This window comes from Aplidium turbinatum, chromosome 1 (genome assembly GCF_918807975.1).
Source record: "Aplidium turbinatum chromosome 1, kaAplTurb1.1, whole genome shotgun sequence".
NCBI classification, from domain to species: domain Eukaryota; kingdom Metazoa; phylum Chordata; class Ascidiacea; order Aplousobranchia; family Polyclinidae; genus Aplidium; species Aplidium turbinatum.
In genome coordinates, this window is record NC_137472.1 from 22,994,640 (window position 1) to 23,017,329 (window position 22,690).

At 37.4% G+C, this 22,690-nt stretch overlaps 1 protein-coding gene across 1 annotated transcript in view; it reads left to right on the forward strand.

Moving 5' to 3' along the window:
* LOC145788358 (uncharacterized) overlaps nucleotides 1–22,690 on the forward strand; it is a 110,388-nt gene that overhangs the window by 15,242 nt on the left and 72,456 nt on the right. Inside the window, exons 2-4 of the mRNA XM_082600135.1 lie at nucleotides 1,812–2,009; nucleotides 15,384–15,515; nucleotides 18,457–18,605. Of these exons, the coding sequence (XP_082456261.1) occupies nucleotides 1,812–2,009; nucleotides 15,384–15,515; nucleotides 18,457–18,605 (479 nt within the window). The remainder of the gene's footprint in view (nucleotides 1–1,811; nucleotides 2,010–15,383; nucleotides 15,516–18,456; nucleotides 18,606–22,690) is intronic.

Genomic DNA, 22,690 nt, shown 5'->3' on the forward strand with positions numbered 1-22,690 from the left:
ATCACATGCTGTGACGGCGGACATGTCCGCGGTGTCCGCCGTGAATTTCGAGGCCTGCAACTAACCCACTGACTCAACTAACACCACCTTCCCCAACCACGTATTAGCAACACACAGGTCCTTTTCGTCACAGAACTTAAGTAGTCGCCTTCCATCACGATTCCTTTCTCCCACCCCAAGTCCTCCATGGACACCTTCAAACCCATCAATTTGTTTTCCAACGTGCCCATTAAAGTCCCCAAGACCCAATACAATTTCTTGATCACTTCTTGTGCACCGTTCAAAGGCTATTTCATCATAAAATCTTTCTTTTTCTGCATCTGATCTTCCACTTTGTGGTGCATAACCTCAGTAAGCACAGATTTCTCATCACTACGTGCTCAACCACCGTCACTATCGCCATATTCTGTCACTCTGTCTACGAACCTCAACAACACCATAAAATTTGTCCTCAGAATCATGACTAGTGTCACTTTTGTCGGTATCAACATGGCATGATGTTTCTTGCAATAGTTAAATGATTTCTGCATTGTTTTGTTCAGTTTATCTTGTTTGTTACTCATTGTTTCCATAAAAAATCTCTGAAAATCAATCATATTTTTACTTCAAGTTAGAAAGCAGCCGGTAGCAGGAGTGCGACTGAAAGAAATGTAGCACCTCTTTGCTACATTGGAAAAAAAGTAGCGCCCCTACTGCAGCCGGTATTGCAAAAATAATGTAGTGCCACTTTTTGAACCAAAAAAGTAATGTGCTACTGCAGCACACCTCTAGTCTATAGCATAGCGCTTCAAAAACAGCCTAAACATTTTTTTTTCAGAAACTTTCAAGTCTTACCCTCCAAAAGTTTCCATTTACTATAAAAACACTTTTTGTGAAATGTTTTTTAAAATCTTAATGTTTAGGGGTTCCCCTGCTCCCCCGAATTTTTTTTTTTTTTTTTTTATGAAAAATATCAATATAATATATTTTACAACATAGTTTATAATTTTCTTCCTTTCAGTGCTTTGGTCAAACTAAAGTTTTCTGCTGCAATTTGTTTATTGCATTTACTTTTTCTATGTTAAAAACAATTCTTTAATCTTTACTCTGCCCTACCAAACGTTACCAAAATTAATTTTAATCTTCTTCATCGTGTGTCACACGGCCGTAGCCCAGAGCATCACGCAGGCTCTTGCTCTATCGTTGAACTCGGCCAAATCCTGTGCAGAGCACCTTGCTTTTAGGTCAGGGCATTCGAGTAGATGTTGCATCGTTTGCTCCTGTCTGCATTTGCAACTTGTGCTCCCCATGGAATACCCCCAGTGTCTCATCAAGGTTTTACATCTGCCAATGCCAGTTCTTAAGCGGTTGAGGCATCGCCAATGCTTCCACGGTTCACGTTTTCCGGGAGGAAGGGTCTCTATGGGTGTGAGCTTCATATTGGCCAATGTCGGTCCGGCTGCCAGTCCCTCCTGCCATAGTTGAACCCGCACATTGGCGGCGACATCGTCTTGACCTAATGGGACAACTGAAGCAAGGAAACTTTTTCTTGACTTCAGACGCCTGTGTGCTGGAGTTTGGCCATACAGTGGGTGTCTCAAATCTATGTCCTGACAAGATCTTTCCTTTCTGCTGGTCACGCTTCTTCTGATGTTGGGGGGAGCAATTCCAGACAGAATGTGCAGCGACGTGATGTTGGTTGGTTTGAGACAACCTGTAATCAGACGGCAGCTTTGGTTCAATATGGGGTCAATTTTCTTGGCATGTGCTAATGGTTCCCACACTGTAATGTAATGCTAGAGTCAGAGTGAATTGACAAAATTTTTTTTAAGCTCATCACTTTACAAGAAAAAGCGGAACAGATGAGGTTTGAAGTGAAACAGGCTGCAAAGGAAGCAACGTTTGTATTATCTTCACTTTCTGCTCATGTGCATGAAATTGAATTGGAAATACAAAAAATTCAAGCAGAAGCCAAAATAAAATCCAACAAGATTCTTGATTATTTTGTGGAGATTTCTGGAAAAGTGCAGGTTACTATTATTTATTGTTAGAATTAGTTGTTTAGTTGCGTGTTTTTTTTACTGTTGAGTGTACCCGGTAGTCAATATTAATAGCATTTTCAAGTTTGTGCAATTTCAATCAGAGTTGAATGTATAGGTGAAACATAAAATGTATGTTGTGAAATATTTGATGGATAATGTTTTAAATTAAAAAAATTAAAAGTTTGATTTTTTGCATATTTTCTTCATTATGAATATACATGTTTTTTTGTATTATGATTTGAGCATCAAAATATTGTTGTTTTTTTACTCTATACATTCGTCATTCAATGCATCTTGCTATACAGTCGAAATTGGTAACACTACCAGTGTCGACCGCGCGTATACACGCGGTCACCCCTGGACCACACTGGTCATTTGATAAATAGATAAATCTGGTCTTTTTATATGCCAAATTGCATGAGTCTGACTGTTTTAGAACGGAATGGCCCGTTTCGGCGAGTTCGATTCGGCGAGTCCGATTCGACTAGTCCGATTCGGCGAGTTCCCTATTCGGTGAGAGCCTTTTTCGGCGAGTTTTTGAAATTTTTGAAAGGAAATTATCGGGTACCGTAGCCCATAGGCGTCGATTTTTTCTTAGAAAAGAGGAATTCTGGGTGGGCGAGAGTTTTTAAACAGATTTCATTGAATGAGTTTTGTATATGTTTGCAAATTTGCAATGGTTCAGTCTTCGAAATTAGCATATTTTTACTTCGGCAAAAACGTTGCCGAGGCCAAACGGCAAAAGTTGAAATTGCCTCGGCAATTGCTGTGAACACTTAGTAGGAAAAGATTATACTAAAACATGTAAAACGAGAAGCGAAAAATATACTAGACTAGTCTATCACGAACGCATTGTTTGATTTGTTGTGATGTAATAATACCAAAAGTAGTGATAAAGCGAGCAACGCGATACGCACGCTGTTACGTAATTCACGTTAAAAAACTCACGGGGAGGAGGAAAGTAAGTTAATTTTTGGTTGATTCAACGTTCGAGTCAGCACAAATCGATTTAATTTTCTCGGCGAGTTATATTGCGTAACAACAATGCCCAATAAGAAATTTACGTTTGTTTTACAATAATTCGACATCTAGTACCGTTGAATTATCATAAAATAACGTTAATTGCTCAACCAGGTACAGGTAACATATCAAGAGCTCCCTGCGAGAAGATTGCCTCGATTTACGTAAGCTTATAAGCCAACATAATTTCGGCACAATTGGGACACTGCGGCAACACAAAGTCTGTGTGATAAACTAGTCAGAATCGGTATCATCAGATGCTGTATCAGCTGGACGAGATAACAGAAAGCGAGGCGCAACAAGAAGTAGATGCTTACAATAATTTGACGTAGAAATCAATGCAAATAGGGTGATATTTCTATAAAAGATTCTCCCAGCTGGGAACGTGTCTAAGCGCCGGCGTAGTAGGAAGCAACCCAAATAAAACATCCAGCAATAGTAAGATTGAATCAACATCCTAGTCTGGTGTAGTCTAAGAAAATTAGTTTTTTCTTGTAATGTTGTGGTCCTTACAATCACCTCGGCAATTGCCGACGGTAATTTCGACTAGTGTGGTTTACTGGTTAGTCTTTCTCACAAAGACTGCGTTTAGAGTCGCCGCAGCAATTAGGCTAAGCTTTAATAGGTTGGATGTTTTCTTTCTTGCACCTTGCGATCTTATGAGCGCTGCTAAACTAAACAAACTTCTCTTATGTTTTCCTTTGCGACCTAAAAAGCGCGTGACTCGGGACCTGTTATCTTTAAAACATATGAAGAGCCCAGTTCCAAAACCGCTTAGGCGCCACTTTTACCAAAATTAAGTTTAGAGTGTCATTAGGTAGAGTCATAGGCGTCGAAATAGGGTGGGCAGGGTGGGCGTCGCCTATGACTCTACTTGTTATCTTTAAAGCGGCGCCTTCGGATTTGCCGCATTTTGATTTGTAAAAGCAATTGTTTCAGTAGGTCTTTAGTTTGTATCGGTTATTTTATTGTCATGTTTATTATGATGTCATATTCACATTGCCTTACGCTGACCGGGAACTGAAGTTTGATTGTGACGTAACCAAAGTGAGACCATTCGGAAAAAAGATCAAACGTGGCTTTCTCTCACTAGGAATTGCCAACTGTGGCAGTTGCCGTAACAACAGCAGTGCAGTGAATACCCCATTTTTTCCACGCAGCGTTGTTGCGGAATTGCTTTGTTCTGTCGGATACTTAGCGAGAGACATAGCGTAAAACAAAAAGTTGCGCTGCTGTTGGTTGGATAATCCAGCGTTTAAGAAAAACGGAAATAATTGTAACAAACACTTCATAAGTGTCATGAAAACAGGGTGGGCGAAACATATTTTGCCCACCCTCGTTTCACGGCAGGGTGGGTGTTGCCCACCCTGCCCACCCTATTTCGACGCCTATGCCGTAGCCTAATTATAATTGCCGGTTTTACATCGTTTTAACGTTGAAATCGTGCAGAAAGGAATAAAAATAAAATGTTTGAACTATTAAATTAAAATTCGTCATGTCAGTTCAGTTATTTTTATTTCTGATCATGATATCAAAAACAATTCACGTCAACATAGCAAAGGTGTAGAAAAAGGTAGAAGCGACAAAACGCAAACGTTAAAACGTGCTTGTGACCGAAGTAATTTATTGAGTTGAAAGAAATTTGGCACGGTCGCAACACCTTCAGAAAAATTTAAGATATGAAGGGAAAATAAAACAAAGAAAATGTTACAAAAAAAATAAATCATGTTTATGTCTATAAGTTAGTACTTTTGAATAGTTAAAATGATTAGTTTGGATCAACAAATGTGTGACCCAAATTTTTCTGCCCACCCTATTATGGCAGCCTAGACAGCACAGACATCTTCTCAAAAATTACACCAGTGGTTCTTAACCTTTACTACCCTGCCGAACCCTTATGTTAATCTGCAAGCTTTCGTTGAACCCCAAATTTTCTCTGAGTCACAAAAACAAAAATCTACCATATTTAATAGTAATACATTACCGTACTGTATGAATGAGACTTCTGTAGTTCTGTTGTTGTTTTTCTGTGACCATTTAGTGAGATTCGAGGCTTTATCTCGAAAACAGCAATCCTCATGTCATTTTCGCATGCAAGCCGGTTTCTTTATAGAAAACGCATGCTCGCATAAATAAGTGGTTACGAATGGCATGAGAACTTCAAGGGCAAATTTTGTAATGAAGATAACTTTCCATTTGTTGGCACCAAAATGCTTAAAGATTTGTTGTGTTGAAGTTTCATTTTTGCATCTTGCTTTCTTGAAGCTCGATAATGTCATCCAAGTAAGTATGGACTGTTTATATCTGCCATTGTAGCCTACTATCATATCATAAGCAAATGGTTGATATCCATGCTGGGTATTGCGTTTGTTCAGGAAAGTAGTTTTGAAATAAATTTTGCAACTTCTGCAATTGCTCAGTAAATACTGCAACTTCGCCATTAATTATTGTATTGTAACTATTTAATAGTCCAGATAATAGTAACAGTCCTCGTCCAGACATGAAAAGTTAGCGAAGTTGTTATTGCCAATCGCTGCCACCACGACTGCAATTTCCTCTTACATTTTCACCATTCAAATACATTTTTATCGTCAAACACACAGATGTTTATTTACCATCACATAAACCGCAATCAAGTTTCGGCTGGACAATAGTTTCCAAAATTATTTGCTGATATACCATTCAGTAGGCCGTGTGTTAATGTTTCAGAGGGTGTTCACGCCGAACTCTGAAACAGCTTCGCCGAACCCCAGGGGTTTGATCGAACCCTGGTTAAGAACCACTGAATTACACCCATTCACAATAAACCTTTTTTTTTAGTAAATTGGTTAAACGAATCAATCGTATAATCGTATCAAAACGTCTGGCCAATAGATGATTTGATTAACCGATTTCGTCTGTATTTGTATGATTTACAATTCATCATGTCTGTCTGTCTGCACAGCAATTAGATTAGGTGATGAGTGTCACTGATGTATTTCATGGTTAACTAGTGTATATAGGGTGGGGTGAAGTGAGTATAGGAAGAGCTTGTTTCCAAAACCGCTTACATCCACTTTCGGTGATTTCGAGAAAACCACGAAAAACGTTTATGACAGTTTCGCTTGGTAAATGTAATGCGCTTTTGATTTCTAACGATGTATAACTACCTACTGAATTGAGTCATGACGTTTGTCCAGATCTAAGGGATATTAGAAGGCTTAGAATCGCCTTTTTATAAAATTAGAAATGTGGATATAAGCGGTTTTGGAAATAAACTGGAGAATAAAAATTGCCAGAATGACAGAAACCAATTTTTGAAACCATTTTTCCAAGCTGACCAACACTAATTCATCACCACAATCCAAATCCATTTTAAACAAAGCAAAAAAACACAGTTATAAAGCTCAAGTAGGCTACTAAGCACCGTTGGTAACTGCAACAATAGGCTGCAAGCCTACAACAGTGCTTATCAGTGTTGCCAGATTATAGATGCTTCAAACTACCAAACACATTTCAAATTTTGCCAAACTGACCACTGACCAGAGACTGACTGTCAACTCACCAAAAATCTTTGCCAAAATTCTGCCAACTCAAAATTTTACTGCCAAACAACGTAAAATTCTGCCAAATCTCGAATTTGGTAGTGAAATTTGCCAAATGGTAACACTGCTGCTTATCACGAAACGATGACGAAAACGGTTTAACAATCAGCGATATGTCACGTGATACAATGGCTTATAATTGGTTAATTGTGGATACAAGTGGTTTTGGAAACAAAGTGTGATGGCGCGTAAGCGATTTTGCAAGAAAACGCAATTTTTAGTGTCGAATTTGAAGCAGAAAGAGAAGGTTTTGGAAAAAAAGGAATGGATAGTAGGTACCTATGGTAATACTCTACCCATAGGCGTCGATTTTTTCTTATAAAAGAGGAATTCTGGGTGGGCGGAAGTTTTCAAACAGATTTCATTGAATGTGTTTTGTATATGTTTGCAAATTCGCAATGGTTCAGTCTTCGAAATTAGCATATTTTTACTTCGGCAAAAACGTTGCCGAGGCCAAACGGCAAAAGTTGAAATTGCCTCGGCAATTGCTGTAAACACGTAGTAGGAAGAGATTGTACTAAAACATGTAAAACGAGAAGCGAAAAATATATATACTCGAGTAGTCTATCACGAACACATTGTTTGATTTGTTGTGATGTAATAATACCAAAAGTAGTGATAAAGCGAGCAACGCGATACGCACGCTGTTACGGTAATTCACGTTAAAGAACTCACCGGGGGGGGGGGGAAGTAAGTTAATTTTGGGTTGATTCAACGTTCGAGTCAGCACAAATCGATTTAATTTTCCCGGCGGGTTATATTGAGTAACAACAATGCCCAATAAGAAATTTACGTTTGTTTTACATTAATTCGACATCTAGCGACGTTGAATTATCATACAATAACGTTAATTGCTCAACCAGGTACAGGTAACATATCAAGAGCTCTCTGCGAGAAGATTTCCTCGATTTACATAAGCTTATAAGCCAATATAATTTCGCACAATTGGGACACTGCGAGCAACACAAAGTCTGTGTGATGAACTAGTCAGAATCGGTATCATCAGATGCTGTATCAGCTGGACGAGATAACGGAAAGCGAGGCGCAACAAGGAGTAGATGCTTACAATAATTTGACGTCTACTGGAGTTAAATCAATGCAAATAGGGTGATATTTCTATAAAAGATTCTCCCAGCTGGGCACGTGTCTAAGCGCCGGCGAAGTAGGAAGTAACTCAAATAAAACATCCAGCAATAGTAAGATTGAATCAACATCCTAGTCTGGTGTAGTCTAAGAAAATTAGTTTTTTCTTGTAATCTTGTGGTCCTTACAATCACCTCGGCAATTGCCGACGGTAATTTTGAAGAGTGTGGTTAGTCTTTCTCACAAAGACTGCGTTTAGCGTCGCTGCAGCAATTAAGCTTTAATAGATTGGATGTTTTCTTTCTTGCACCTTGCGATCTTATGAGCGCTGCTAAACTAAACAAACTTCTCTTATGTTTTCCTTTGCGACCTAAAAAGCGCGTGACTACTGACGTGACTACTGACTGACTGACAATCGTGCTATAGGTGATCCACCAATAGCACGATTGCACAGTGCAAAACATACAAAACATATGAAGAGCCCAGTTCCAAAACCGCTTAGGCGCCACTTTTACCAAAATTACGTTTAGAGTGTCATTAGGTAGAGTCATAGGCGTCGAAATAGGGTGGGCAGGGTGGGCGTCGCCTATGACTCTACTTGTTATCTTTAAAGCGGCGCCTTCGGATGCAGTGCTGTAACAACAGTGCAGTGAGTACCCTTTTTTTCAACGCAGCGTTGTTGCGGAATTGCTTTGTTTTGTCGGATACTTAGCGAGAGACATAGCGTAAAAACAAGTAGTTTGGATAATTCAGCGTTTAAGAAAAACGGAAATAATTGTAACGAACACTTCATAAGTGTCATGAAAACAGGGTGTGCGAAACATATTTTTCCCACCCTCGTTTCACGGCAGAGTGGGCGTCGCCCACCCTGCCCACCCTATTTCGACGCCTATGACTCTACCTAATGACACTCTAAACTTAATTTTGGTAAAAGTGGCGCCTAAGCGGTTTTGGAACTGGGCTCTTCATATGTTTTGTATGTTTTGCACTGTGCAATCGTGCTATTGGTGGATCACCTAAATATTTTTTGACTTGTTACATTGAGTTTTTGGTGTAACTAATGCTATTTGCTAATTTTCCTAAAATTGAATATTAAAGCTGTAGTAACAATTTTTTTTGTTCCCCCACATACCCCATATACCAAAAATTGGGGTAAAATGGTTATTATATGTAAGCAATTTCCTGTAGTAAGCCTATCATAAACCCTAATATACCTATTTTATGTATTCTAGTGGTTGGAAGGGGTACAACAAAACCATTAAAACAATTTTGAGCTTTAGGAAGAAACAAATTTTTCAGAAGGAGAGTTTAATACACACAGGATATTGGCAGTTATGGTAACACAAGATTAACACACAACGTTTGTACAAGACATGCGACATGCGTGTTGCGTGTTTATTATGCAGGAGGTAGCTACAACAATGTGTAGGTCTACACCAAAATCAAATTAAAAGTCTTAGTTCAGTTTGTCTCTGAGATGATACTGGAGGCATGAAAAGACAAATTTCGATATAAGTTCCTAATTTCGATAAAAAATAAGTTTTATGAAAGTCACAGAAATTAAATTTTTTGTGTACTGATAACCTATTACAGGTATGTTACTTTAGAACAGAAAGATCCTTCCCACTGGCTTCCTGCAATAAGTTTTTCAAAAATAAAAAATTCAGAAATAATTTCTTCCAAATATTTTTTACAATATTACCATGAAAAATGCAATGATGTAAATCAAATTTTTGATCATTAATTGGATAATGCAATGTGATTTAAAAGTGAAATAGTGGTACAACCCCAACAGTATCTGGGACAAAGTGCAATTCTCTTTGCTTGTTGGCACCACATTTTGCAGCTGTGTTGCGAAGCTGGATGCTCATCTTAATATGGAGATCAGTCTCTATCATCTAATGAGAAGATCTTTGATATGCTTCAGACACACTGGACACACGGTTTTTGACAGATGTTAAATTTGTGTTTTTGTATTGAATTTGCATCTAAGCTTTCTTGGTGTGAATAGTGAATACTGACTCCCTGCATTTACGCAAGACTACAATGAGGTCATATGCTTAGGTTAGCAGTGATTCTTGTTGGTGGAGCCATGGCCAGCTAAAGATACGGCCTGATTTGTCACATTTTGCAGAAATTTTCAGGTTTTTCTAACTTTGGGCAAACGTTTAAATAAATTTTTCTAAAAATTAGATTTTTACGCTTTCTTTACTCTTTCCCCCAGATGACACAATAGGTTTTAACATCCTCACATGTTAAAAAACAAAGAAAATTTGATTTCGAAGATTTTAGTCAGACTGTTAATTTTTCAATAACAGTCTGATTTAACGTTTTTCAACTTACTTTTTCTCATTTTCTACTGCTTCCCCTAGGCAACAAAAAAGTTTTATGTCATTAGGAGACAGCAAAAAGTAAAAGCATCTCAAAAAGTTTAAGTCAAGCACTAGCAGTAGCTGTAATCAAAATCTGCAAAATGTGACAAATCAGGCCGCATCTCCAGGTGGCCATGGTGGAGCTTTGCCATCAAACATTCACTTTGCATTAATAGCTCAAGGTTGGTGCAATAGGCTACTTCATGCACAATGGATGGCAAAGACTATTTACATTATCAAGATTGTGTTTTATCAGTTAGTGCGCCCGCCTCTGAATCGGTAGGCATGGGTTCGATAGCTTGTCGGGTCATACCAAAGACTTTTTAAAAATGGCACTGCTTGGCACTGAGCAATGGAGTGGATTCGGGTAATAATGTACTCAGTTGCGCCTCTATACGGCTGCAGTGACACTGTCTGCTATGTAAAGCGCTGAGGAGCAACGCATTCTGCGATGGATACAGCGCTATAAAAACTAACATTATTAACATTATTATTAACAAAATCTTGTAAGCCATTATACTTTGGAGAACAGTATTCGACCACTACAGCCTCTAAGCTCCCAACAGCCATCGCGGTCATTGCTGCAGTGAAGTCGTGAAATGGTTTCCGAAACTACTGTGTTAGTAGGTCATGTTTGGTCGCCAGCTTCCACAAGCCTGCATTTCTTCACTCCGTTGGTATTTGAAAGTTTTTATTACCATTTGCATTTGTATGTGAAACTTTTTTCTCTTCACTCACATACCGCCACCATTGGTGTCACTTTGCATGAAACTGACTTCCCGCGCTGCTCTACTCAAGCGCCTGCCAGGCTCCAAGTGAGGGCGAGGGCTGACACTTTGTGTATGGCAGGATTGGCAGCCTTTGTGTACTCTTCAACAGAGTACTGAGCACCTGTTTGGTGCCGCAGTGCTCACTGCCATAACATCGACAGTCTACACTGCCATAATAGGGTGGGCTGAAAATTTTTTTTTTTAAATTACAAATGGGGGGTCCTAATGCCTGGCAAATGATCCAAAAACATCCCAAAATTTTTTTTAGGGAGTTGGGGGCAAAAACCAGCCTCCAACTCCCCCATCAAGGTCATGCGGAGTCAAATTTCATGAAAATGTAGTAACTCGAGAACCGCTTGTGGTAGAAAGCTGTTTTTACACTCAAATGATGCAGAATAGTCATAATTCTATCTGTCCTAAAACAACTTTTCTTCGCCCAACATGGTCAATAAAATATTTTCTGGGTGAGCAAAATAGGCATTGCGCTCGAGAGATGCTATTGCTGTTTCTCTTATTTTTGGACTAGGAAACTTTGTAATTCGCTCTAGCAATGCATGGGAATTGCACTTGCACTTGCACGGATTTTAAGACTTTACATTTCCGTAGAAAAATCATCAAAAAACCTTGCTCTTTTAGCAGAATTTTGTGTTAAAATTTTCTTTCCTTCCTGGTTTGAGATAAAACGAAGAAATACTGTATCTGAAGGAGCAAAGAATTTCCATGCATTGCTAGAGCGAATAACAAAGTTTTCTAGTCCAAAAATAAGAAAAACAGCAATAGCATCTCTCGAGCGCAATGCCTATTTTGCTCATCCAGAAAATATTTTATTGGCCATGTTGAGTGATAGTGATTACCAGGTTCGCTGTTTAGCTGTAAACAAAATTATGGCTATCCGCGGTGAGCTGCAGGCAAGTGCTGATGCTGAAATCCCAGCAAAAGTTATGAAAGAGGATATTGGCCAGAAGATGAACCAGATGAAGACGTATCTTCTGAAACCTTTTGCCGTTTTAGAGTCCCAAAAAAATGTTAAGGCCAAAGTTTATTACAAACTTGTGGACATGAACATGGACGATGTTACTGAACCACCAGCAATTAGGAAGAAGTCCTCTGCCGAAGTAAATGACATTCAAACCAACCCTCTCAAGCTGCTACATCCATGCCACAATCAAGCAGTTGAGCTCCACATTAAGCTTGTCAGTGAAGCAGCAACAGCAGTTGCAACATTTGAGCGACGTGATGGGCTTATAGTTATACGACAAAAACTTAGATCCAGAAAGATGATGAAAAAACTTGACAAGAATAAGTCTCATTTTGCCACTTATTAGGCAAAGTAATAACTGCAGTGTCAATTTTCTGTGGGCTGCATCCTGCATTATTTCACTGTTTTTTTTTTGTTTTTTACTGCAACTTTATATTACTCAAAACAAGATGCCAGTAGTATTTTGATTGTGAAACGTCTTAGGGAAGGTTTAAATATTACATAACGCTGTTTTTCCGAAGTTTTGACCCCCGCCCTCCCCCATGTGACGCCGGCGTAACGTTTTGTCAAGCCTGTTAGAATACAGGTAGGCTACAACATTTCAGTTATACACTGCAGAACATTATACTGTACAGTGTACACTGCTATGATAACTTTGCAACTGAATGGTCTGTCATGTGTGCAGGAGTGGAGACGATTTTGTATTTAGATTTTGCTAGTATATCGTTTTGTATTCGTTTTTAATGAACGCTCTTAAGACGTTCATTGGTCTAATTCTATGTCTACAGTAATTGTCTATCGCACACAACTCATCAAGAGATGCTTTGGTGACAAATGCTGACTGCTGAAGTTTGCATGTCAGCAGTTTTAATGACGAAAATGTAGAAAGGTGATGTGATAAGCACATGCGAATGTACATAAGAACATGAAATACCAGTTTTTTCTAAATATTTCAATAAATATATTACTTACAAAGAAAAGTTGTTTTAGGAGAGATAGAATTATGACTATTCTGCATCATTTGAGTGTAAGAACAGCTTTCTACCACAAGCGGTTCTCGAGTTACAGCATTTTCATGAAATTTGACTTCCGCATGACCTTGATGGGGGAGTTGGAGGCTGGTTTTTGCCCCCAATTCCCCAAAAATTTTTTTGGGATGTTTTTAGATGATTTGCCAGGCATTAGGACCCCCCATTTGTAATTTAAAAAAAAAAGTTTTTTCAGCCCACCCTACTGCCATAAACAGCATCCTACGCAAAGTGACAGGATGCATGCGTCTCACACCATCGGAGAATCTCCTCATTCTCGGCATCCAACCTGTTGAGCTTTGTTGTGTAGAAGCCACTCTGTCTCTTGGTTGACGAGCACTGGAGCCTAACCCTCTTCTCCACCACAAGATATCTGCTCTCCCAAACCAGCATCCCTGTCCACTGAAATCAAGACACCATTCAGTCCAGCTGCTCTACCTCTGATCAACGAAGCTGATGAACAAGACATCTCTGCGGCTACTTGGGTGGACCATAAATGGAATTCTGAATGGAAGTCAAGTACCACCAGACCAGACCATCGGCCTGACATGGGTGTGCCTCAACGGTCTTTGTACGGATGTCTGGCTATTCCGCTCAACCATGCACCAATGGGGAATGGCCTCTTCCCTTTGTGACTGTCGTGTGGACTAACAGACTGCAGACCGCATCATCAATGACTGTACCACGTCTAAGTCACCTAACGGAGTGGAAGGTCTGCGCTTCATGGATGATGAAACTGAAGTCTGGTTGCTGTCTGGTAGCCATCCACTTCCAGTGTAGTCCAGGAGCACAGAAGAACAAACCTAAAGTCGTCAAACTAGCAATACGTCATTTGTTTCTGTGATAAAACACTTAAAAATCAATTTTCATCCAGTTTTGGTGACATTGGAAAACAGCATTGAATTGTTCAATGGTCAAGTTGATGTACAAGTGGATACACCACAGAAGAAATATTACATTAAAGTACTTGAGCAGTAACAGTGCAGTAACTTGCTAAAATAAAAAATTCATGCTGAAGCTGTATCACTGCTTGACTTCTTTAAAAATGTTTTAAATGGAAACAATATACCAACTTGATTATCCATGCCAAAAAGATGGCATCAATATTGGCAGTACTTACGAATGTAAACTATCTGCGTAAATGAAGTTAACAAAAGAACAAGTTGAGAACAAATTTACTGATGTCCATTGTCCAGTTGTCCACTTACAAGATTTGCTTCTTTTTTCATCCAACTTACCACCTGAACTTCAGAAACTTTCAAACCAAAAACAATATGAAACATTGCTTTCATGTTGTATTATCCATATTCCATAACTACAATATTAGAGTGAAAATAGGTGGTGGAGTTATAATTTCAGGTTTGCAGATGGCCCTGCTCTTTTAGCTGAGAACACACAAGATCTTGAAGACTTAACTTTCTAAGTGAAAAAAGCTGCTTTAAAACTCAACTTCAAAAAGATAAATATTTCAATAACTAAAAAGGGATGACACAAAATCAAGATCGACAACGAAGAAATTGAACAGTGAAGGACTTTACATTTTTAGGATCAAAATTGAGCTGAGATTCTTAACAATTTACCAGAGTTAAAGTGAAAAATCACTCTTGGAAGAAATCCATTGGTTGGAATGAATAGGATTTGGAAGATCAAAAATGTCAAACTGGAAACAAGACAGCATATCAAAAGCATTATATTTTCAATTACAACTTACGCATGCGAAACATGGAGAATGAACAAAACAAACAAAAAAAGATTGACTCTTTATAATTTTAGAAGGATGCTGCTTGTTTTTTGTACAGCAAATTGACAGATTTTGGACCAAATTAAACCGGACATATCGCAGAAGGTAGAATAATAAAGCAGAATCTATCAAATTTTGGCCACGTTATGAGAAGTGAATCACTAGAAACATCATGAAGACATCATGCTTCCTTTAGTCAGCAGAGTAAGGGGAAAAGGTTGTCTCAAAACGAGATGGTTCGATACACTGATGAATGACAGCGGAGTGGGCATGGAAGAGCTGTAGGAGGTTGTGAAGAATCGACGTCTGCAGAGGGAAAAGATTTATAGAGTGAGTGAGGGTCGAAATCCACTAAACGGATGATGGTGATGATGATCAATAAATGTAGAACATGATGTATTTTATGCTTTATTGTCATAATCAAGACAATCTTATTAAAATTCCATCAATTCGAAAGTTTTAACAACATGTACACTACAGCAAAGTAAACAAGTTTATTAGAGGCAAATTAGTAGGCCCCTGCCTGGCAAGATCTTGTAAAGTTTGGTTTTGGCCCATGGTTAGAACAGGTTGCCGACCCAACAGTAAATGCATTTGTAACGTGTAATGACTGTAATGCCGTGTATTATATCACTTTTTCGATGTATAGCCTAGCCCTATGTTATATATATTTTACTGTATTTGTTTTATTTTACAAAGCATGTACATCAGTGCAATCTTACTAAAGCAGTTATTAAGACTTCTTAAGTGATGTTGAATTATGTTTATTTTTGCTTTTTATTCAGAGTAATTTTTTATCTGCCTTAAACGATTTGAAAAGATTGTCTCACACTAATGTGGACCAATTGCTGGGATTACGAGATACTGCACTCAGACGAATGAAGTTACTAGAAGATCAATGTGCAGATGCTAATTTGGTACGTTTTAACTCGAAATAGGCAGGACAAATTCATTAATAATACTTAAAGTGTAATATATTGACTACCGGTACACACGAATTTATTTTCACACCAGTCAGTTTAATCATAAACAATTAAAATCGATTTCAATCAGCTAGGAGCTGGATCATCTTCAGTTAAGCTGAAAGCAAACAGCACAAAAAATCAAATGATGAAGGTGCGAAAGAATGAAAAACGTTTCACTCTTGCTACGTTAAAGAATTGATGGCATTTTTCCGGTTCCAACACACCTTTGGTTGCCATCTCCGTATACTTTCTATTCTAAAGTAAAATAATAATGGAAGGTATATGAAATCAGAACTTATTACAAAGATGTTTAAAAGACCAAAGAAATTATCTTGAATTGCCTCTCTTCTACGTTAATTTAGTTAAAGTGTTACACTCTTATGCACAAATGCAATGTTTTTGAGATTTGTGCTAAATTACTGATTTGTAAATACATGTGGTTCGTTAATTTTCTGTACTAGGATAATATAGAGTGATCTTCAGTGAGAAATATACATGTATACAACAACCGACTTAGCCAATACTTTTAAAACTAACCTGAGTTTCGTTAAGGTGTCAAATTTCTTTCCACCATACTGACACTGTACAGTGTACATTGCTACAAAGATTGGTTCTGCTAACATTGCAATTTTAGCTTGGTCTGCTCAAACATCGCTCATTTTTGTGGATAAATCTTTCAGTGCATCAGATTTTTTCACAAGGTTGAGAAAGCTTACTTTTCCAAATGGAGCCGAAACAGTATCACAGCCGAACCATGCATGAATAAATAGAAGATGCTCTCTGATTGTCTCCAGTGGTACGGTAGTGAAACTGTTTTCATGCTCCAGCCTCCATTACTTCTGAGCCCTTTCTTGGAAAAACACAACATCTCGAAAATCTTCTCTCCGATGATAGAGTAACATAACAATGATGTTTGTGTCGTCGGCTACAACCACCGGCGCCAAGTCCCGGGCGGGCCGCGCCCGCCGGACATTTCAGGAATTAAAAAAAAATTTAATGCAATTTTAAGTCCCAAAATTTCTATAACCATCTGCCACCTTCTGATACTAGCCTACTTACCTTATTCGCAGGGTTTTGTCGCCATATGATAGACCCTACTAGACCTACTAATTAAGCGATTAGTTTTCGTCAATTATTGCCATTGTTACATTCATGCAACGTTAAACAACGTTGATTCGCCTTTAAAGGAGCAAAAGTGTCCAGACAAAAGTGTCCAGACAGAGTGTAGTGTCCCTGATTCAGAATGGCAGCGAAAAAGGAAAGCCAAAACTTTTGTATGGTGGCCAGCTTAATTACAAAGATTATAATGCACTTAACGCACAAGGGCAAGAAATTACTTATTGGAAATTTGATCATTTTCAAAGGAAATGTTCTGCACGAGTAACAACAGGGGCACAGAAACATTTTTTGACTGAGGGGGGGGGCAGGATTATGAAAAAAGGCACTTTTGTTGCTGAAAGGCCAATTTTAAAAAATTTTTAAGATAAGATATAGCAGTAATGCTCATCTATCATCTCACTATCGAGTAATGATACAAGTGTCCGGTATACAAAGAAGGACATCATGCTATGTTATAATGATGTAACCTACTGTGTTGCAGAATTTGTGCTGGGAATATTATTTTGAGATTTTGATTGAAAGCTTTTGATTAACAATTTCAAAAATATTTTCGGTGTCAAATATCTCGAAAACTAGAGCCAATTCGAAAAAACTAAGTGCATTTTCGGAATCAGGGGCCTTGAAATACTTTAAATGACTCTCACCTTTATTTGTGCCAAAAAATTTTTGTTGGCTTGTGTTATAATTAGGCTAAAAGCAAATAGCAGAAATTGTTATATTGCAAAATGTGCATTAGCTTACATGACTTTAAAAGGGCACCATTGCCCCCCATGTCCCTCCATGATGTCCCCCTGCTTCCGGCGCCCCTAAGTAACAACTGACAAATTGTTCACAAACAATTGACCTATCACTTCTTTACGAACAATCCACTACCCAAACAATTGATGTAAACGAAGAAATGTTTTACAAAGAATTGTTTGACAAAGAATTAATTTTACGAACAACTGTTTACGAACAATTGTTTTACAAACAACTGTTTATGAAAAATTCACCTATAACCCTGCCACTTGTAGCCCAGTGCTATAAAGCAAGTAAATTGCGCAAACCTGTGACGAACTTCATTCGCGGCAAAAGTATGACCGCAATTTCCACTGCTTTTACATCGTTTTAACATCGCCAGATGTTAAATCGGTGTAAAAACTGTAGCATTGTTCTTCAAAGAAGTAATTTTCTCTCAAACAACGTTATCAATTAACTCTGCTTCCAAAATGCTCTAAATTTGTCGTCTCAATCATCACAGTTGCGTCTGTTACGTCACTGATATTAAACTCGCAAGTTTCGTCCCGCAACCCGCACATACCAATCACAAAAAATATGCGGAACTGAATTACCAGGACCAGACGTTGTTGCGTACCAATTATATTTATTGTTTCCAAATCGTGTTAGAGGAGACATCTTTTGTGGTCTGCCCCTTTTCGTTTTCCATTCTTTTATCCTTCAAGTTTAAGTAGTTGTTTTTGAATAGAATTATTGTGAATCAAATGGCCAAAATACTTCAGTTTTCTTGTTTTAATTGTTTATAGAATTTTCATGTAGGTGTGCAACTGTGCATTTTAAATATATAGTACATTATTGATTTTTTTCTTCCATAACATTTTTTGAACTCTATAAACACATTTCAAATGCCTCAGGTCGTTTTTCCATTTGTGATGACAGTGTTCGTGTTTCTGCATTGAATAGTAATGTACGGTAGTTCAAATATAGCATTTCATAGCTTGTTTTGGAGTGTTGATGTTAATTTCACAGATAGATATAGGTTTTATTTCTTTAACAGGTAATAAATCCTTCAAGCAAGGCTGATTCATGTGTGGTCAATCCTATTAGAATACTTGCTCAATTGCAACAAGCCAATGAGTATTCCCTTGTCCTTGACACGATTTCCAATGTGAAAGATTGCACCATTGATGCAAATGACGGAGAATTGTAAGTATTTACTGAACGAAACACATCTTAGCTAAACAAATCAAAACAATTTTTTATAAAAATGGTTATTCAGCTGATTTTCGGCAAGTTTATTGTACAAATAACTTACAGCAGTTGCAATGAAGTGCTTGATGCAGCAATCACAGCCAAAACACTATTGTAAAATTGCAAAAAACTGAAATGAAACTGCACCACCTGAGGTTTAAGGATTTAAGGCAGAGGTGACAAACCTGTGGCCTGTCAAAGAATTTTGTGCGGTCCGCAAAACAATTTGACAATCGCTCATGCATTAAAGACAAAAGACATCTCAAAGCTGTTTTCACTTTAAATACAAAAAGTCGTTACAGGTCAAGGCTGACAGATGAAAATCTTAATATGCAGTTGAGAGTTGCCACATCGACTGTTCAACCTAATATTGAACGCTTGTTGCTTAGTCAAGCAAAAAACTTTCCAAAAATTCACTAAGCAAAAAAATTCAATGCTTCAATGTTATTTTTTCATATTTTATGGTTCAATGTTAATTATGTTATTTTTTAATATTTTATGCTTCAATGCTGCATTAGATAGCTTCAGCTGTATGGTTTGAAAAAGAAATTTCATTAGCTGATTTGTTGTTTCGGAGCATAAAGGTCGAAACATTTAGTCAACTTGAGTAAAAAGGATAGGGCCAAAAAAAGAAGAAATCATACTCATATGAAAGCAAACGCTTCGAAAATTAAACTGTCTTTATTATCAGTGCAAGTACTGTTGCTCTATCCTTTTTGCTCAAGTTGATTTATTTTTATTTTTTACTGTTGCATGTTTCGATTCTGCGTAAGATAATTTCAACTGTGTGGGTTTTATTACTTTCATCTGCTGTTTGTTAGTTTTCATGAATAATATCTTGAGTCGCTTCAAAAAGATTTCATAGTAGGTTACGATTAAAAAGTTGTGTGACCCGATAACTCATGTATAATTGACAAAGTGGTGTAATTGACATGTGTAATTGACAAACAAAAATAATGTCTAAAAAAACTTTTTTAGGTCAAAATAAAAATGGCCCTAGTAATAATTTAACATTTTGTATGGTGCAGCATTTAACCACAAACTGTGGCCTATGACAATAGATGGCCTAGACACCATGTACATTTTACAAGCCTTCAGCACTGAAGGCGCTTGCCCAAAAACGTGTTACTTGGGTGCTATAGATGTCTAAAATGATTTTTTCAAGTGTTTTTTTATAAGCTTTAATATGATAAAAAGATTAGCATTTTATCAATCAATGTAGAAACACAGTTCATTGGTTCAATCAATGCATAGAATTCTCTATTTATTCAATAGTTTTGTTGGCGGGTATTACTTTATCAACTACCACTTTGCTAAAAGTCAGATTGCAAAATGAAAAAAAAGCATTGAACACTGAAACAACTAGACACTAGAAATGCTTTAGGCAAATGGTATAACCCAAGTATATTTTCACCTGCAATCGATTTCAGCTTTCAGTTTTGAAATCTTGTGCATGGTGTCTAGGCCATCTATTTTCGTAGGTCAAGCCTCAAACGCCCAAGTTTGTCTGCAGTGGAACAATCCAAGCGATTTCTTGTTGGAGTTCACAACCGCGAAAGTAAACTGAATCCACGTTGTATGGTTGCGTTCTCTGCATTGAAAGCAAACTAAATCCACATTGTACAGTTGCGTTCTCTGCATAGAAAGTTAGCAAAGCATTAGCTGCCATGCTTGGTAATCTATGTCACGCTTTGCAGCTATTGTTAAAACTTTCCTCCAACTGCATTACAAAAACCATCACACAAAATCACTTTCTATTGAAATCCAGTCAAACATTCCACAGGGGTTCACCACTAGTTCAAAAGTTAACAACATTATGCAACATGCTGAGATAATTTCCAACTGACAAGTCAATCTTTTTCAATACTTAAAGGAAAGATTTGAAAGCAGAGAGGCCATTTGTAGAAAGTTGAAGTTTTTGACAGTTATTACTTTTACGTTTGCGTTAAAACTATCGCCTGATATCACTACTCGTACTGTGTCCCATATTAGACCCTGGAGTGGCTCCTGTTAACTAAACTTGAACCAGTTGTTGATCCTCAGCTGCGTAAAGAACAAGCTGGATTTTAGCACGGATGTTGTACTACTTTAGTGTACAATCTGTACGCTGTACAGTGTACAATTGTACAATCAGTAAAGCTGACTGAGGATGTTGAAAGTTTCGAGAAGGGAAACAAGGCATGACTAATCTTGGTGGACCTCAGTACTGTTTATGACACTGTTTGGTACTAAAGGTTAACACTTAAGCTCCTCCGCATGATTCCAGACAAAAATGTAGTGCGATTTCATACCAATATTTTGGCAAATTAGGCCTTCTTGCTGAAGACCAGTGATGAGCATTAGGCAGTGCAGCCGGCCCCAATGCTTAAAGGCCTACTAAATGAAAATTTCAAACGGGAATTAAGCATTAAAATGCGTAAACTGAACACTCAAGAATTCATTTCAAGAAAAATTACTAAAAAATTGTTTTCAATGGCGCTGGCAAGGCCCAAAGTCCAATGTTTCATTTATTTTCATTTTTTTCAAAATAACCAAAAGTGCAAACATTGTTCGAGAATATGTCACAAAAGACAGCAATAACAAAAGCCACGTTACCACATCTGATGTTTTGAGCAAACTGTCTGATGTTTTGATGTTGAAATCTGATTTTTTGATTTACATACATACATAGTAGGGTGGATCGTTTTTCAACTTTTTTTCTTGATCGCTTATTAATAATGCGGAAAAGTTGTGCACTGACATTTTAAGCACTACACAAAAAAAAATTTTCAAAAATTTTAATATCTTGGGTTGCCCCAAAGAAGTTGAAATATTAGAAAAAGTGGAAAATTTTCAAAAATTTTATTTTTTGTTTTAGTTTTTAATCGCTTGTTGAGAGCGCGGAAAAGTTGTGCACTGACATTGTAAGCACAACACAAAAAAAAATTTCAAAAATTTTAATATCTTGGGTTGCCCCAAAAGTTGTGCACTAACATTGTAAGCACAATGCAAAAATAATTAATATTTTGGGATGCCCCAACAAAGTTTAAAATTCAAAAAAGAATCGCAAATTTTTAAAAATTCAATTTTTACACATTTGTAATTGCACTACCTCCGCAAATCATTGTAAATTACACAGAAAATCAATATTTACAAGTAGAATTACAAGTACATGTAGGCATAGGCGTCGATTTTTTCTTAGAAGAGATTAATTCTGGGTGGGCGAGAGTTTTCAAACAGATTTCATTGAATGTGTACCGGAATGGCCCGTTTCGGCTAGTTACCTACAGTCCGATTGAGCTACAGTTTTGAATTGTATTTTATTCCACAATATCGTTTCTTTTGCATTCCCACAAAGAAAAATAAATTGAAATGAAATTTAGCGCAAAATGTTTGAACTATTAAATTGAAATGTTTGCTCACATAAAATCGACATGTATCCTACGTCACCGTCTGTATGCAAACTTAGAATATATTAGAATCCTCAACTATAACAAAATTCCAAATCCAACCACGCCTTCTGTTTATTTAGAGAATGTTGTATTTTATTCTACAATATCGTTTCTTTTTTAGTTGAAATTATCGAAGCTTTAGATGAGTGGGGTTTAGAGTTTAGACCTAACCACTGAGATCTTAAAACTAAGAAGCAAATTAAATTTATTTTTGAACTATTAATGTTTGCTCAGATAAAATTGACATGTATTCTGCGTCGCCGTCTGCATGCAAACTTAGAATATATTAGAATCCTCAACTATTACAAATTTCTAAATCGAAAGACGCCTTCTGTTTATTTAGAGAATGTTGTATTTTATTCCACAATATCGTTTCTTTAATAGTTGAAATTATCGAAGCTTTAGATGAGTGGGGTTTAGACCTAACCACTGAGATCTTAAATCATATTTATGACACCGGAAACATCCCTAGTGATATGGTACATTCCATATTCATAACTTTACCAAGGAAAACGGAAGCAACAGACTGCTCACTCCACAGAACAATTAGCCTTGTAAATCATCTAACAAACATCTTACTCCGAATCATGATAATAAGATTAAGACCAA